At 51.7% G+C, this 15,032-nt stretch overlaps 9 protein-coding genes across 9 annotated transcripts in view; 5 read left to right on the top strand and 4 right to left on the bottom strand.

Annotated features, from left to right (window-relative positions):
* Positions 1 to 137: 137 nt before the first annotated feature.
* SEPMUDRAFT_151888 (histone H2B) lies at positions 138 to 1,174 on the bottom strand. The gene is made up of 3 exons (XM_016907104.1): positions 1,062 to 1,174; positions 853 to 1,000; positions 138 to 729 (listed from the first exon to the last, which is right to left on the bottom strand). Exons 1-3 carry the CDS (start codon positions 1,083 to 1,085, stop codon positions 479 to 481), a joined length of 423 nt encoding a protein of 140 aa, XP_016757155.1. The 5' UTR covers positions 1,086 to 1,174; the 3' UTR covers positions 138 to 478.
* A 245-nt stretch (positions 1,175 to 1,419) lies between these two features.
* On the top strand, positions 1,420 to 2,485 carry SEPMUDRAFT_151887 (histone-fold-containing protein). The gene is made up of 4 exons (XM_016907103.1): positions 1,420 to 1,580; positions 1,718 to 1,806; positions 1,866 to 2,069; positions 2,128 to 2,485. The coding sequence occupies exons 1-4, from the start codon at positions 1,525 to 1,527 to the stop codon at positions 2,190 to 2,192; spliced, it is 414 nt and encodes a 137-aa protein (XP_016757154.1). The 5' UTR covers positions 1,420 to 1,524; the 3' UTR covers positions 2,193 to 2,485.
* A 377-nt stretch (positions 2,486 to 2,862) lies between these two features.
* Positions 2,863 to 5,685, bottom strand: SEPMUDRAFT_93438 (aminotransferase class III family protein). The gene is made up of 2 exons (XM_016910615.1): positions 5,402 to 5,685; positions 2,863 to 5,297 (listed from the first exon to the last, which is right to left on the bottom strand). Exons 1-2 carry the CDS (start codon positions 5,581 to 5,583, stop codon positions 3,050 to 3,052), a joined length of 2,430 nt encoding a protein of 809 aa, XP_016757153.1. The 5' UTR covers positions 5,584 to 5,685; the 3' UTR covers positions 2,863 to 3,049.
* Positions 5,686 to 5,962: 277 nt separating this feature from the next.
* Positions 5,963 to 7,402, top strand: SEPMUDRAFT_166638 (PLP-dependent transferase; the record flags this gene model as incomplete). Its single annotated transcript, XM_016908246.1, has 1 exon — positions 5,963 to 7,402. One exon carries the CDS (start codon positions 5,963 to 5,965, stop codon positions 7,400 to 7,402), a length of 1,440 nt encoding a protein of 479 aa, XP_016757152.1.
* SEPMUDRAFT_151885 (uncharacterized protein) lies at positions 7,385 to 8,320 on the bottom strand. The gene is made up of 4 exons (XM_016907102.1): positions 8,135 to 8,320; positions 7,913 to 8,045; positions 7,736 to 7,856; positions 7,385 to 7,679 (listed from the first exon to the last, which is right to left on the bottom strand). The coding sequence occupies exons 1-4, from the start codon at positions 8,158 to 8,160 to the stop codon at positions 7,657 to 7,659; spliced, it is 303 nt and encodes a 100-aa protein (XP_016757151.1). The 5' UTR covers positions 8,161 to 8,320; the 3' UTR covers positions 7,385 to 7,656.
* Positions 8,321 to 8,438: 118 nt separating this feature from the next.
* On the top strand, positions 8,439 to 10,399 carry SEPMUDRAFT_151884 (dihydrolipoamide succinyltransferase). Its single transcript, XM_016907101.1, has 5 exons — positions 8,439 to 8,707; positions 8,774 to 8,829; positions 8,882 to 9,768; positions 9,819 to 10,079; positions 10,170 to 10,399. The coding sequence occupies exons 1-5, from the start codon at positions 8,529 to 8,531 to the stop codon at positions 10,206 to 10,208; spliced, it is 1,422 nt and encodes a 473-aa protein (XP_016757150.1). The 5' UTR covers positions 8,439 to 8,528; the 3' UTR covers positions 10,209 to 10,399.
* Positions 10,400 to 11,140: 741 nt separating this feature from the next.
* SEPMUDRAFT_93430 (alpha/beta-hydrolase) lies at positions 11,141 to 13,864 on the bottom strand. The gene is made up of 2 exons (XM_016910614.1): positions 13,770 to 13,864; positions 11,141 to 13,700 (listed from the first exon to the last, which is right to left on the bottom strand). The coding sequence occupies exons 1-2, from the start codon at positions 13,852 to 13,854 to the stop codon at positions 12,259 to 12,261; spliced, it is 1,527 nt and encodes a 508-aa protein (XP_016757148.1). The 5' UTR covers positions 13,855 to 13,864; the 3' UTR covers positions 11,141 to 12,258.
* Positions 11,259 to 12,068, top strand: SEPMUDRAFT_19453 (uncharacterized protein; the record flags this gene model as incomplete). The annotated part of the gene is made up of 1 exon (XM_016908318.1): positions 11,259 to 12,068. A coding segment is annotated over one exon (810 nt), but the record flags the coding sequence as incomplete, so codon positions are not given.
* Positions 13,865 to 14,102: 238 nt separating the features above from the next.
* Positions 14,103 to 15,032, top strand: part of SEPMUDRAFT_144801 (galactose oxidase) — a gene marked incomplete at both ends in the record, with an annotated part of 2,591 nt that continues 1,661 nt past the window's right edge. Inside the window, one exon of the mRNA XM_016903082.1 lies at positions 14,103 to 15,006. Within this exon, the coding sequence (XP_016757147.1) occupies positions 14,103 to 15,006 (904 nt within the window). The remainder of the gene's footprint in view (positions 15,007 to 15,032) is intronic.

Below are 15,032 nucleotides of genomic sequence, written 5' to 3'. Positions count from 1 at the left end.
GTCAGTCTCGTGCCCGAAATCAAAACAAACGGACCTCACGTCTTCTTCTGTGCAGAGACAGGAAAATGCGTCAAGGACGCATTCTGTGAGTCGAGAGAGCAATGTCAAGTGCATAAGTCAGACCATATGAGTTGCAAGTCAGTATGAGATGAACGAGTCGAGACGGCAAGTAGTAGTGTTGGAAATCATGCATTCATATCAAGCTGGACTCAGCCTGATCGACTTGCCCTCGCGCTGCCGCAGCTGCTACTGTACAGCCTATCCATGCCCGACTGCTCTGCTGCGCGCCGCCGACTGCGGTATCAGCGCCGTGGTATTGTGAGCAATCGTAAAATAAGAAACATCAAGCAGACCCATCCCATGATCGCATTATCTAAACGCCCATTGTACCCAGCAGAGCCCATCACCACCCATCAGTGAGGCATCTGTCATTCGAAAGAAGCAACGCCAACATCCATCAAACCCGATGATGTCACGTTTACTTGGTGCTAGAAGAGTACTTGGTGACGGCCTTGGTGCCTTCAGACACGGCGTGCTTGGCAAGCTCACCAGGCAGGATCAGTCGCACAGATGTTTGGATTTCGCGCGATGAGATTGTCGACTTCTTGTTGTATGCAGCGAGCTTGGATGCCTCTGTTGCGACGCGCTCGAAGATGTCGTTCACGAAAGAGTTGAGGATGGACATGGCGCGGTTGGAGATACCCGTGTCTGGGTGTACCTGCTTGAGGACTGAGAAAAGACGCGTCAGTAAAAGCGCAAAAAAGAAAGATTGAGATGACTCAGAATGGATTTGAAATCGAAATGCGACTTCGAATCTGGATGAGCTAGATGGATCGAGGTGAGAAAACATACCCTTGTAGATGTACGAGGAGTAGGTCTCCTTTCTGGTCTTGGTGCGCTTCTTCTTGTCGCCAGATGGGGCGGCAGTCTTCTTGCCGGCCTCCTTCTTCTCAACAGCAGGAGCCTTGCCAGCTGGTGCCTTGCCGCCGGTGGATGGGGTCTGCGCGAAAGGTTAGAATGCGATTGCGACGCGCCTACGTGCCAAAGTCGCGCCAAATTACCTTTTGTGCTGCCTTTGGTGCCATTTCGACTGATTGATGTGGTTTTTGGAAGTTGGTGGAGGTGGTGGATGAAATGGGGCAGTTGGCGTTGATGGATGCGGTCGTTGGGCGATGTTGTTGGAGATGGAAAGGAAGAAGAAACAGCGGACGAGAGTGGGCGTCAGAGGGTTCTTGTACTCCACCGCTGGCCGTGCGGCTTCTGGCTGCATCAACGGACTTTCCCCCAATCAGACGCGTCCAGTCAGCTGCGCACGGCCCACAAACAACTCGATTGATCTTCCCCACCCACGGACTTTGCGTGTCCGTACTTAAACTCATCGACGCCCACCTTCTGCCATCGCCCTCTCTTCCTCTCTTCATCCAACATCTATCGCCAACAACACCCAGCGCTCCACGACATCATCACCGCCATCACCACCACCTCTTCCACCACCACAACAACCCGTTTTCACATCCATCCAAAATGACTGGAGGCAAGTCCGGAGGCAAGGCCAGCGGTGCCAAGTCTAGCGCGCAGTCGTAAGTATTCGCCTCGTTCTGATTCCGATGCATCAGCGCAATTCGCCGCCTTTTTGAGACGCGTTTTGCGATTCAAATTGACGCGTTTTTCACTCTGCAATTCCAATCGGCGCAAACTGACATCATTCTCCTCATAGTCGTTCGTCCAAGGCTGGTCTCGCATTCCCAGTCGGTCGTGTTCACAGACTCCTCCGCAAGGGCAACTACGCTCAGCGTGTTGGTGCCGGTAAGCCCGACCTTCCGATTGCTTCCGCTATGTCGCATCTCCTAATATGTGTTTTCCAGGTGCTCCCGTATACCTCGCAGCCGTCCTCGAGTACCTGGCTGCTGAAATCCTTGAATTGGCTGGCAATGCTGCGCGTGACAACAAGAAGACACGTATTATCCCACGTCACTTGCAGTTGGCCATCCGCAACGACGAGGAGCTGAACAAGCTTCTCGGACACGTTACCATTGCACAAGGTGGTGTCCTGCCAAACATCCACCAGAGTAAGTCGCTTCTCACATGCACTCGGCTTCGAGCATTTGCTGACTGCTATTCTTTCAGACCTTCTGCCCAAGAAGACATCTGGTACCAAGCCAGGCAAAGGTGGCGCATCTCAAGAGCTGTAGATGCTCCCTCGAGTTTCTTCCAGTTCAATTTAAGACTACGGCACAATGGGTTATGGCGCAGATGGGGGTTGTTTCGCGATGATAATGGACTCATCGACGGCGGGCACGAGCGCAGGTTATGGCGTGCTCTGAATTTCTTATTTGCTTACAGCATGCACGCAAGCTTCTGATCTGATCCAGGAGCGAAGGCTGTACATTATGCCCATGATACCATAGCAAGACAGCTATTCGGGCAGCAGGCTTATGATGATACCACAAGAATCGATCAGCACTTCAAAACTTTTAAAAACTTGCCTTTTCATACATTTCTTGCAGTGCGCGTACTGATCTCCAGCATGCAAGTTTTGACATTCCCAACGCGTCGAGAGGTCGCGTCGAGAAAGACCAACACCGAGGCCTTGGCGCAGAAACCAACTGGCCTGATCCTGTGCAACGCAGCACATGTATAAGGTACCTACATATGTAGGTACTTGCCTTTCTGAGACATCAACGATTGCAGACGCGCACATGCATTCTGAACATGGTACACGAAAGCCAGTACCGAATCGAGACTCCACCTCAGGTGCGGACTACAACGAGTCGGCGACGAAAGTCCTTTTCACACGAATTGAGAGTGCAAGGCAGAGCGGAGCGAAGAAAGAAAAGAGAATTGCACGATTTGGGAGGTTAAGTGCGAGATGGTGTGGTAATAAGGAGATAGGATGTATACGAGGTATTTTTCTTTTCTTTTGCTTTTTTTTTGTTGCCAGGTTTGCGCTGGAGGAGAGGAGATGAGGTGACGGAGAGCAGAGATGATGACAGATATGGATAGGATAGGTACCTCTCGCTCCGCTCTCACGCTCTTCCACTCGCTCCGCTCACTCCAACGCCCTCAACACCCTCTCCTCAATCCCTCTCAACGTCGCCTCACTCGTCGTCAACGCCGCCATCACATATAAAATATTCCCCATGACTCTCGAATGTATCACCGCTCCATCTGACGTTCCTGGCACTTCTCCGTCTTCTTCGAGAAGCTCATCGCGTAGACTTGTTGCTGCTGTGGAAGCATATCCTCCTCCTCCGGCGGGATCTTTGATGCAGATGGCTACGACGGAACCGAGGGCGAAAACGTGCTCGACGGAGGGTTTGTGAGAGGCTGTGGTTAGGAAGGTGTGGGACCACATACTCCAGATGTGGGGGGTGGGAGGGGATTTAGTTGTTGGGTTTGGTGTTGATGTTGCAGCTGGTAGTGTCCAATCCCGTCGAAAAGCATCCCACGCTCCACTCGTATCGAGTTTTTCAAATGTACGTAAACTCTCATTCGCAACTGCACATCCCACAGGATGTGCAGTGTAGCTGTGTCCGTGTAGGAGCGCATCAGTTTTGTCCGGACTTAAAAAGGCTGAGAAGATGGAGTTGCTGGCTGTGGTGGTGCAGAGGGGGAGAAGACCGCCGGTGAGTAATTTGGCGTTGACGACAATGTCGGGTTGCACGGCGAGGAAACTGGCGGCGCTGAAGTGGCCGAGACGGTAGAGGCCTGTGAAGACTTCGTCGAAGATGATGGGTATGCCTTGCCAGGCGAGGGGGTCTTTTTCGTTGTTGTTGTTGTTATTGGTGATTGTGGTAGATGAAGCCCTCACAGGCGTAAAAGAGTCCGTGTAGAATTCTCTGGCGACTTCGACGAGACATTTTTGGAAGAGTGGATCGGCAAAGAGCATTCCGCCTGCTCCCAAGATGATGGGTTCGATCACGAGAGCTCCTAGACTGGCGCCTTCGTGCGCTACTCGCTCGAGGAGAGTTTCTCGAATGTGCTTTTTGTACACTTGTGCGTCTCCCTGACGCTGCTCAAAGGCGAAGATTGCCGAGAGCGAGTCAAAGGCTCGTGTCTCGCCTGTGCCGGCAATGGCTTCGACTTGCCATACACCCTGCCGCATCTTGACAGTGGGAAAATCCAGCCAGATGCCGCGGCCTCGATACCATTCGACTTTTTCGTTGTATATGCTTGGCTCGGAACAGTCCATCGTACCGATGGTATCGCCATGGTAGCTATTCTTCAGTCCCACGATCCGTATATCCAGGCTGCGGCGATCCTGTGGTTTGTACCTCTCCACTGTCGCGCGCAGAGCCATTTTCACCGCGACCTCCATCCCGGTCGATCCGTTGTCCGAGTAGAAGACTTTGGCCAATCGCGGGTTGCCAGACTTGTTGATCACTGTCGTGGCCAAGTCGAGCGCAGGCTGGTGCACCGCGTTGGCAAACATCACATGGCCATATCGACCCGCTGCGTGCGCTGCAGTCAATGCCAGTTGGGGGTTGCCGTGTCCCAGACCTTGGGTCCACCAGGACGCTGAGCCATCAAACGCGGGCTTGAGGAGTGATGCATTCGCCACTGACGTGAGCTCGCGCTCATGAGCTGTCCGATATGCTTGAAAGTGATCACCGTAGGCAGAATCCCATGCTGTGATGGTATCTTTTGAGCGCTCGGTATGTTGCATAAAAGGATGCCAGATGGCCTCGTTGGCTACTTCGGACATGATTCGAATGTCCTGGATCCTCTGTTCATGGGCATCGAGAAAGCTCTCCGTGAAAGCTTCTACACTCTCCTGCTCACTAGCCTTCTGATAGTATCGCTGCATCGCTTCTCGATCTGCGACAATCGAACTCTGCCTCTCTGGCGGCTCCTCCACAGCGAACGTATCGATCTGCCGTTCGCGAAAGTAATCTCTCAAATACTCGTAATTCTGATATCTCTCACCCGCAAACAATGCGATGGTGGAAACATCATATCCTCGAAGATGAAGCGACTCCCATGCCGAGATCGTCGTGGCAATCCCTCCGAGTCTGTGATCGCCCACGAGCAGCGAAGGCAGCCGCAGTGGTCGGTAGAGATCTGCTTGTGAGCTACCCGAAGGTGATGGCGAAAGGACACCCCCGGCAGTCTCCACAATGGCAATCCCTTGTCGACCATCGACATACGATTTCAATTCGTCGTACACGGCTGCTTGGACCTCTGCATCAGGCACGACTTTTCCCATCGTCCGAGCTGCCAGATGGGGACTGACGGGATCGTCGAATTGGAAAAGACATTTCGAGTCGACGATATTTCCATTGAATGACTTGTTGTGACTAGAAGACGAGATGATGATGAGCTGGATGGTTCTCTTCTCTTTTTTTTCCTCCTTTTTTTTCCTCCCTCTCACAGTCGGTCTATTTCCGAAATATGTACCTACTGGTCATCTGCTTCCTCGAGCGGTCCGGTGGAAATGGGCTTCAGATACTTGACATTCTCCAACTTCTTCCTGAATGCTCGGCACAGGATCGAGCTGAAGATGGTCTTTCCCACTCCAGTATTTGCGCCATAGATTTGTAGGACTCTGAATTTCGGCCAGAGGACCGATCCGATGGTCCTCATATCGTGCGCATGGTATATCTGTATGGTTCAGAGAGGATTATGATCGAATGGCTGGCCTTTGTGAACCTCGAGGGGGAGAGGGTGGCGTAATCTCGGCTCAAGAATACCTTGTATATATAGCTCAGTGCTGATGTTTTGAGAGGCTGCGAGGCTGTGACCAGGAGGAAGAAGACGACTTGTCACATCATGTCGTCTTGTCCTCTCAACAAAGTCAAAAAAGGGCCATTAGATACATCTATTAGTCAAATGACCCCACTTTATTAGTCCTTCATCAATAATACCATATAATACCTCCTGGTATAACTACAAACATTACCATATATTCACATCACACTCATACCTACTCACAAAACAAACAAGAAAAAGAAAATAAAAAAAAATGCCAGACAACAAACCCATCCCCCCAGCAATAACCCACCTCGAAAAGTCCCTCTCCAAAGCCCTCCACAAACGTCGCCACAACCACACAATCCGCCACCTCACCACCTTCCCCTCCACCTCCGCAGATTTCTCCAGTAACGACTTCCTCTCCCTCTCCACCTCTCCCCACCTCCAACAAAAATATCTCCAATCCCTCTCTCCCTCCTCCCACCAACAACAACCATCAACATCATCATCCTCCACAAAACACCTCGGATCCGGCGGTTCCCGCCTCCTCGACGGAAACTCCCCCCTAGCCGAACAACTCGAACAACTTCTCGCAAATTTCCACAATGCACCAGCAGGACTGTTGTGTAATTCGGGATATGATGCCAATACAGGATTTTTCTCCTGTGTGCCTCAGGCAGGGGATTATATTGTTTATGATGAATATATTCATGCGTCGGTACATGATGGAATGAGACTTTCTCGGGCGGCGAGGATGAATGTTACTACTACTACTACTGCGGTGACGACGAGTACTACTGGGATGACTACTGGGACGACGACGACGACGACTGCTGGTGGTGATGGTGATGGTGGAGCAGGGAATTTGAGATTTTTTGCGCATAATGACATGTGTGCGTTACAGAGGGTGTTGGAGCAGATTGTGGAGGAGATGAAAGTGATAGAAGGAGGGAGAACCAGAAATGTCTTTATCGCTGTCGAAGCTGTGTATAGTATGGACGGCGATATATGTCCTTTGGAAAAAGTGGTGGAATTGAAAAAGGAGATCTTGGGTCCCATGGGGAATGGGGTGTTGATTGTGGATGAAGCGCATTCTACAGGATGGATTGGACCTCATGGAAGTGGACTGGTCTCGGCATTGGGACTAGAAAGGGAATGTGAGGTGCGCTTGCATACGTTTGGAAAGGCGTTGGCTTGTAATGGGGCGATTGTGCTGTGTTCGCCGCTGATCAGGGAGTACTTGATCAATTATGCTCGACCGCTGATTTATACGACGTTTATGTCGTATCCCAATTTGGCGGCGATACGAGCAAGTTATGAGTTCTTGATGGAGGGAAAAGCGGAACCTTTGGCGGACAACTTGCAGAAGCTGATGGGAACTTTATTCGAAAGATTGCAGCAGATGCAAGCGGATTTGCAGCTGTCGATTGAAGAGTCACATCTGTTGCGTTGTCCCCTGGAGAAACCCAAGACGCCCATCTTTGCGGTGTTGTCAAGTGAGCCCAAGGAATTGGCGGCTTATTGTCAGAGAAAAGGGTTCGTGGTGAGAGGCATTGTGCCGCCCACGGTGCCATTAGGGACGGAGAGGATTAGAGTGTGTCTGCATGCGGGGAACACGGTGGAGCAGATAGAGGGTCTTGTCGCGTGTATCCGTGCTTGGACTGTAGAGCGAGTGTGTGATCTGAAGAAAGCTGGCCAGACGAGGCTATGATCAGTGCTCACACAAATTTCCCGTGTGCTTCGTGTGATGGTCTGACTGGTTGAGGTGAGCTGTGGTGCAATCCGCGAGGCCCATACCCAGGCTGTGGACTTGCGGTCTACTGTCAGCACGTCAATACCTATGTATGGTCATGTAGAGTGCGTCTCATGAGTGCACATTGATTGTAAAATTTCTTTGGTTTCATGCAGCATTTGTAGCTTTCTTCTCATATGTACACCTCAAGCCGGAGCTTCCTTCCCAGCTTCTCAGAGATGCATTGGCGGAGGAGCTGATGCACAAGTCAGTCGCAGAACCACAGTCCAGGAGCAGGCAGAAAGCACTCACGGTCCAATTGTGGGCAAGGCAAGTTGCGCTCGTACTTGCTGCCACCTGGTGCGGTTGGTGGTCTGTATGGGTCCGGGTGCTTCCACTTCTCTAGCAATTGCTTTGTCTCCTCAATTATGGCCTTTGCATACCATTAGCACCTGTACACAGCCCTCTATCTCATCTCTACCGACATACCGCTTGCTGTCGGGGCTGTGTAACGTTCTTGTTCGCTTCGAAGAGGGATCGGATGTACATAGCCTGACCGCGCCAGATGTAACGGTGAACAGCCCAGTCGAGGGCGAGCTTCAGGGAGCGGCGGTAGAGGTGGCTGTCGGATGGGTTGGTCAGTCAATACCATCAATGCGCCATATCATGTCCGGGATTGGCAGAAGAGATAGGTATGTAGAGGTAGCGTACAGGACCTGGGTGCGTGCGGCGGACATGGCGGCGGTGGTGTTGTGCCTCAAGGGCTGCACAGTGTCAGGTCGCCAGCGAGGTCACTGTAGTCCAACGTGCCTCTCGTAGCGCTCGCGTGCAGTTCGCGCCAGTCGGTGGCAGAATGGGTAGTGGTGGAGCGGAGTTGCCGTGAAAGTATGCCGCTACGCAGAAGGGAGGTCTCACAGGATCGATCGGGGCGTGACGGAACTGACGAAGCTGCGCTGCTGACCATTTCTATCCAAACCAGACAAACATCCAAACACCTTCTCCTCGCTTCCGCTCTGCACCCCCAACACCTCCACACCCTCCTGGACCTGTCTATTTGGCCCTCTTCGAGAGCTCCTCAAAGGCAACCTGCCGTCTCTCATTCACCATGAGCAGCTCACAATGCTTGCGCCGTCTGGCTCGCAGCTCTCCTCGTCCCAACACCTTGCGCCAACCTCTCGCAACCACGAGTAGAGCAGCACAATCATATACCGCCACTCGATACCTCTCTTCGTCCTCCTCTTCATCTGCGCCATCAATATCCCTAAGGCCGCTTCAACAGTCACAGTACGCAGACATCAAATACCTCCTATATTCCGTACAAACAGCACAAACACTGACTCCTGGGCCCAGAAAGCTGTTTTCACCTCTGCAGTTGCGCCAATTCAGCTTGTCCACGCAACGATGGGGTACGGGAATGTATTGCAGCTGTATATGAATTGTACTGACTATGTTCTACAGAAGAGCAAGTCGTCAAGGTGCCCGAAATGGCCGAGTCCATCTCCGAGGGAACCCTCAAACAGTTCTCAAAACAGGTCGGCGATTATGTGGAGCTGGACGAGGAGATTGCCACAATCGAGACCGACAAGATCGATGTTGCTGTCAACGCGCCTGCAGCGGGTACCATCAAGGAGTTTTTGGCAAATGAAGAGGACACGGTCACTGTGGGGCAAGATCTCGTGAGACTAGAGCTGGGTGGTGAGCCAGGTGAAAAGAAGGAGACTGCAAAGTCGGAGCCAAAGGAAGCTGCGTCAGGCGACCAAAAGACACCACCTTCGCAGGAGGGCTCACCACAGAATGCGGAAAGCCAGCAGCCCAAGTCAGAGTCCAAGCCTGAGCCTAAGAAGGAGGAACCCAAACCTGAGCCAAAGAAAGAGACGAAACCAGCGCCAAAGAAGGAGGAGCCCAAGAAGGAGCAGACCGAATCACCTTACGGCACTCGATCGGAGAACAGAGTCAAGATGAACCGCATGCGTCTGAGGATCGCTGAGCGCCTGAAGCAGTCGCAGAACACTGCCGCTTCGCTCACCACCTTCAACGAGGTCGACATGTCGCAACTGATGGACCTGCGTAAGAACTACAAGGATGAAATCCTCAAGAAGACAGGCGTCAAGCTTGGCTTCATGAGCGCATTCTCCAAGGCTGCTGTGCTGGCTATGAAGGATGTTCCTACTGTGAACGCAGCTATTGAGGGTCCAGGAGGCGGTGACACCATCGTGTACAAGGACTACGTGGATATCAGCGTTGCTGTTGCAACTGAAAAGGGTCTCGTCACTCCTGTTGTGCGCAATGCAGAGAGCTTGGACATGGTTGGCATCGAAAAGGCCATTGCTGACCTCGGGAAGAAGGCAAGTCACAAATTTCAACCCGTTCCAGACCATCCGCTAACATGTATTAGGCACGCGACAACAAGCTCACGATCGAAGACATGGCTGGCGGCACCTTCACCATCTCCAACGGCGGTGTCTTCGGCTCCATGTTTGGAACCCCTATCATCAACCTTCCCCAGACTGCGGTACTCGGACTCCACGCTATCAAGGACAAGCCCGTAGCTGTCAACGGCAAAGTCGAAATCCGCCCCATGATGTACCTTGCCCTTACATACGACCACAGATTACTTGACGGCAGAGAAGCTGTGACCTTTTTGGTCAAGATCAAGGTATGTCTTTTTCTTCTTCTTCTTCTTCTTCTCCCCCTTCTTGTTGGTAGGATTCTGGGATGATGATGATGATGCTAATTCAACAAACAGGAATACATTGAGGACCCCAGAAAAATGCTCCTCGCATGATAGATAAGCCAGCGTGTATTGTGTCTCGTTTCATGTAGCATTTTCACTGTACAAAACCATCACGTTCTGCAAACGCCTCGATTCACGTCGACCATGCAAGTGCCGCACGATCTTCCAAGCATGCATTGGGGTTGATTTCAAGCATTTGTCGGACCATCAGTAGTAGCATTGCCCACAATTCGATATACCTCCCAGACTTGATGCATTCTGTGATACACGCGCACCGGATATAACGTTGATGCGACATCCTGGGAATCGTTCGGTAGGGGCTCTAAGAACTGACCAGCCTTGTCAGCCTTTGATGACCACATACATGTGCATGACCTGTTCAGCCTTATGCATCATCCTGTCTTCGGCAGACACGAGGACATGATGACATGACACGACAGGACAGGACAGGATGTGCTCTTCTGCCCGTCTTGACCACGGATACGGACAGCGCCGATTCCTCAGAGCATCAATTATAGCAAACTCTCTTATCTCTCTCTCTCCTCTGTGAGACTTCAATGTTGGGGGATGCCGATGCGCAATGCCGGCTGCTAGAAATAGCTCCCTCCTCCTCCTCCGACGGCATCCTGCAACAATGCCTACCTGTATGCACATTGCACACGTTTCGTGCATGCTTGAGACTACATGTACCTGCTGCTGCTGCTGCTTAAATGCTGCGGCCGAGCCTTGCATGATTATTGATTATTGATACAAGCAGAGAACGACAGATTAACGCTCAAGGTTTTAAGAAAATCAGGACTACTGTACCTACCTACGGCTACTGGCAGTATATCGGTAGGACTACAGGTATCTGATAATAGAAAGGCGACCGATATCGAAACGATAGTTGATTATCTACCTCCTACTTGTACCTACCTAAGGTACCTACCTTCCGAAACGACGGAGTCGTGAACGAGCGAAGGGAAAGAAAGAAAAAAAAAAGACACACTGATCTTCCTACCTACCTGTATTATTGGAATAGACACACTTACCCGATCCACAACGAAAACGACATCGTCCAGTCCCCCCCACCCCAGGGCAAGACCTCGCCCAACGACAATGTCCTCTCCTTCCACCACCCCCTCCCTCCACGCGCCCCGCATCCTCTGCCTCCACGGCGGCGGCGTCAACTCCTCCATCTTCCGCACGCAATGCCGCGCTCTAATCAAACACCTCCCCCACTTCCGCCTCGTCTTCGCCGACGGGCCCTGGTTCTGCTCCGCCGGCCCCGGAATTTTCCCCGTCTACGCCGACTGCGGACCTTTTCGGCGATGGCTGCGCTGGACACCCGATCATCCGCCTATTGACGACGAAGCGGCTGTGGAGGAGATTTTGTACGAGATTGAGAGGTGTCAACGTGAGGATACGGAACGTCATGGCGCGACGGGGGAGTGGGTGGGTTTGTTGGGGTTTAGTCAGGGTGCGAAGGTTGCGGCTAGTTTGGCGTTTGATGAGCAGATTAGGAGGGAGAGGGGGATTGGGAGGGGAGAGGGAGAAGAAGAAAAAGAAGATGGGAGGACGACGACGAATAATTATCGATTTGCGGTGTTGATGGCGGGGAGGAATCCGCTCGTGAGTTTGGGAGAATATAGTAAAGACCCCGCATTGGTGTCTGCGGGCCAAATGAGTGAAGGGTTTGAGTATGAGGGCATCTCTCCGCATATCTTGCGCTTGCCGACGTTGCATGTGCATGGGTTGATGGATGAAGGGTTGCATCTGCATCGAAAGTTGTTGCGCCAGTATTGTGATCCCCAGACGGCGGATGTGATCGAGTGGGATGGTGGGCATCGGATCCCGATCAAGTGGGAGGATGTGAAGCCGATCACGGAGTGGATTTATAGGACTGCAAGACGGGAAGGGGTTGTGATTGATGTGGAGGAGGAGGAGGATGTGTGAAGTTCAGGTACGAAAGAGGGAAGTTTGTGGAGGAAAGGAGATGGTCTAATATCATTATGATGCATCGAGACGTGAGTCTAATCCCCGTGCGAGCTCGTTGCGATGGGTTGAGAGCATGGTATATCTGGGGCAACAGCAGCCAGCGGCCAACCATCTTGGACATCCATCAATCCAGGACATCATCTCGAAGAGCAAACGCCTGCTTGACAACCTCGTCCATCCGCGAACGAATGGCGTCATGAAACATGACATTCGTGACGAACACTTTGGCCCCTTTGATCGACTTGGCCGTCTCGGATCCCAGGCCAAAGTCGACGTACATGTCTTCCACGTAGCTTGCCGCATACACGGGCACTTCATTCCGTGCCAATTGCTCCCGATCAAACAGCGCAGGCCAATCATCCTCTGCTGCCACCCGATTCGCAGTGTCTCGCACCTTGCGCAGTTCCGCATAGTCTTCAAACATCCACGGGTAGATCATCTCTCCCGTGAAATATATCGGTCCGTCTGCACGATCGATATCAAATTCTGCGAATTCCGCCTGTACGCGCTCTGCAGACCATCGGGACGCCGTCCCCGGCCCATTGCAGTAAATGGGTTCGTGGAGGATGGCGTAAATGAGATGATCGTCATAGGAAGTAGCAGCATCAATCATCGAAAGCGTCCCTCGAGTCAAATGTCCAAAAAGTTCAATATCGTTGTTCGCGCGGTGTACAATCTCATGCACACTATCCAATCCCCCATGCATTCCCAACATAATCCCCATGGCGCAAAATCTCCTCCTCGTCAATTTCCCTCCCGAAGGAAGTCCAATCTCCCCATCCCCGCCACCACCACGTACCAAATACGCCATAATATTTCTCACGCGCGCCACATCCTCGGGGTATTTATCATAGTATGCTCGATTCCGCTCTGCCACTTTGCGAAATGTACATTTGTACACTTGATCCGCATGCTGCACTAAAGGTTGCAAACCTCCAAAAATGAAACTTTCGCGAAGTCCTTGGGGGTAAAAGGATAAATAGGTCATGGTAATGAATCCTCCGAATGATTGACCGATTGTACTCCATTTTTTCTTTTCCGAGTCAGCGGTAGTAGGTCCAGTAGGAGATCCAGAAGGATAGTCTGCGGTGAGAATTTGTCGAATGGCTTCACAGTCTCGGACGATGTTATCTGCACGATAGAGTTTGAGATTTTGGGTTTGAGTTTCTTCGTCGTTGGCTTTGTTTTTGTTGTCCTTGTTGTTGGGTTTTCCTTGCTGCAGCATTTGTAGAGTTGAAGCGGTGATGGGAGAGGAAAAACCTGTTCCGCGTTGATCGAGAAAAAAAAGTTGATAGCCGGCTTCTAGGATACGTTGTGTAAAAGGGTATTGTTGTGGTGGACGACATTCCATTCCTGGACCGCCGTTTAAATATATCATCCAAGGGAGTTGGGGGGAAGAAGAAGTGGTGGTGGGCTCGGAAGAAGAGGAGGTGGAGGTGGATTTGGGTAGGAGGGGATTTTCATTTTTGCGGATGCTGCGTCCGAAAATTCGGATGGTTTCGCCGTTGGAGGGTTGTGTGTAGTCTTTGGGTACTTCGAAGAAGTGTTCGGTTACGCTGAGTTTGCCTGGTGGTTGGGTGTTAGTGGTTCTGTCCTCTTGTGAGATGGGTATGATGTGGAAGGTGTATATATTACCTGCGACTTGATGGGTTTTCTGGCTCACGATTTTGGCGGGAGAGACGGCAATGGACGACATGCTGCGTCGGACGATGTTGTTCATCGAGACGCGGTGATGTTGATGTTGTTGTTGTGTTGGTGGTGTTATTTGTTATTTGTTATTTACCTAAGTGGGGGGCTTGGAGTTGGGAGTGAAGTGCTCGTCGCTTCGCCTCGGAAAGTGGAGAGACAGACACTAGCTAGAATAATGTGACTACATGTAATTCTCGGTTGCCGTTCCCCAGTAAAACTTATTGCAAACGTGGGGGTTTGCAAGACTTCCCAGACAAACATTCATCAAAAGAAAAAAAAATGGCAAAGGACAAGAAAAAGGACAAGGCGGCATTAAAGGCGAAAAAGGCGGAAAAGGCCGTGAAAAAGGCCAGCAAGTCGGAAAAGAAAAAGTCGGCCAAGACCAAAGACGACTCGGACGTCGAAGAGGATGCCGACCTCGATGCCATTCTGGCCGAATATCAGAAACAACAAGAGCAATTCTTGAAGGTCACTGAGACTCCTACCGATCCTCCTTCACCCCGATCCTCTGCCACGCTGGTCGCCTCGCCGGCCAACAACAGCGAGTTGTTCCTGTTCGGTGGCGAGTACTACAATGGAGCTCTCGCCCATTTCTTCAATGATCTATACGTCTACAAGATCAACCAGGACTCCTGGCGCAAAGTGACATCTCCCAACACACCACTGCCTCGCTCGGGACATGCGATGTGTCCAGGAGGAAACAGTGGCGGCATCTATCTGTTTGGCGGAGAATTCTCGTCTCCCAAGCAGGGCACATTCTACCACTACAATGACTTCTGGAGACTGGAACCGAGCACGCGAGAATGGACGAAATTGGAAGGCAAAGGAGGGCCGCCTGCTCGAAGTGGTCACCGCATGACCTATTTCAAGAATTATATTGTCTTGTTTGGCGGCTTCCAAGACACCAGCCAGCAGACCAAGTATCTGCAGGACATATGGCTGTATGATACACAGCAGTTCATGTGGCATCAGCCCGCGTTACCTCCTGCTTCAGGTAAGCCGGATGCTCGATCGTCTTTTTCTCTCCTTCCGCACGACAAGGGCGCGGTGATTTATGGGGGTTATGCTCGCATCAAGGCATCGGCTGCGGTGAAGTCCAAGGGCAACAAACCTGGTTCTTCACGAGTCATCCTGAAGCCTATGGTGTATCAAGACACCTGGTTCTTACAAATCACACCTCCTGGTGCGGATGCGCCCGCCAAGGCACCA

Source organism: Sphaerulina musiva, assembly GCF_000320565.1.
Source record: "Sphaerulina musiva SO2202 unplaced genomic scaffold SEPMUscaffold_11, whole genome shotgun sequence".
Lineage (NCBI taxonomy): Eukaryota > Fungi > Ascomycota > Dothideomycetes > Mycosphaerellales > Mycosphaerellaceae > Sphaerulina > Sphaerulina musiva.
The sequence above is the reverse complement of the archived record's forward strand: the minus strand, read 5'-3'. Positions and strand labels throughout refer to the sequence as shown.

Bases quoted from the DNA above. Each gene is read 5' to 3' on its own strand.
- SEPMUDRAFT_151888 (XM_016907104.1), bottom strand. From the start codon at position 1,085: ATGGCACCAAAGGCAGCACAAAAG. The intron at 1,001-1,061 runs GTAATTTGGCGC...CCTTTCGCGCAG, and splicing joins CACCAAAGGCAGCACAAAAG to ACCCCATCCACCGGCGGCAA. The intron at 730-852 runs GTATGTTTTCTC...GTCTTTTCTCAG, and splicing joins CTCCTCGTACATCTACAAGG to TCCTCAAGCAGGTACACCCA.
- SEPMUDRAFT_151887 (XM_016907103.1), top strand. From the start codon at position 1,525: ATGACTGGAGGCAAGTCCGGAGGCAAGGCCAGCGGTGCCAAGTCTAGC. The intron at 1,807-1,865 runs GTAAGCCCGACC...TGTGTTTTCCAG, and splicing joins CGCTCAGCGTGTTGGTGCCG to GTGCTCCCGTATACCTCGCA. The intron at 2,070-2,127 runs GTAAGTCGCTTC...CTATTCTTTCAG, and splicing joins CCTGCCAAACATCCACCAGA to ACCTTCTGCCCAAGAAGACA.
- SEPMUDRAFT_93438 (XM_016910615.1), bottom strand. From the start codon at position 5,583: ATGAGGACCATCGGATCGGTCCTCTGGCCGAAATTCAGAGTCCTACAA. The intron at 5,298-5,401 runs GTAGGTACATAT...CTCGTCTTCTAG, and splicing joins CTCGAGGAAGCAGATGACCA to TCACAACAAGTCATTCAATG.
- SEPMUDRAFT_151885 (XM_016907102.1), bottom strand. From the start codon at position 8,160: ATGTCCGCCGCACGCACCCAGGTCCT. The intron at 8,046-8,134 runs GTACGCTACCTC...CCCATCCGACAG, and splicing joins GCCGCACGCACCCAGGTCCT to CCACCTCTACCGCCGCTCCC. The intron at 7,680-7,735 runs GTGAGTGCTTTC...CTTGTGCATCAG, and splicing joins GCCTTGCCCACAATTGGACC to CTCCTCCGCCAATGCATCTC.
- SEPMUDRAFT_151884 (XM_016907101.1), top strand. From the start codon at position 8,529: ATGAGCAGCTCACAATGCTTGCGCCGTCTGGCTCGCAGCTCTCCTCGT. The intron at 9,769-9,818 runs GCAAGTCACAAA...AACATGTATTAG, and splicing joins TTGCTGACCTCGGGAAGAAG to GCACGCGACAACAAGCTCAC. The intron at 10,080-10,169 runs GTATGTCTTTTT...TTCAACAAACAG, and splicing joins CCTTTTTGGTCAAGATCAAG to GAATACATTGAGGACCCCAG.
- SEPMUDRAFT_93430 (XM_016910614.1), bottom strand. From the start codon at position 13,854: ATGAACAACATCGTCCGACGCAGCATGTCGTCCATTGCCGTCTCTCCC. The intron at 13,701-13,769 runs GTAATATATACA...CCCAACCACCAG, and splicing joins GAAAACCCATCAAGTCGCAG to GCAAACTCAGCGTAACCGAA.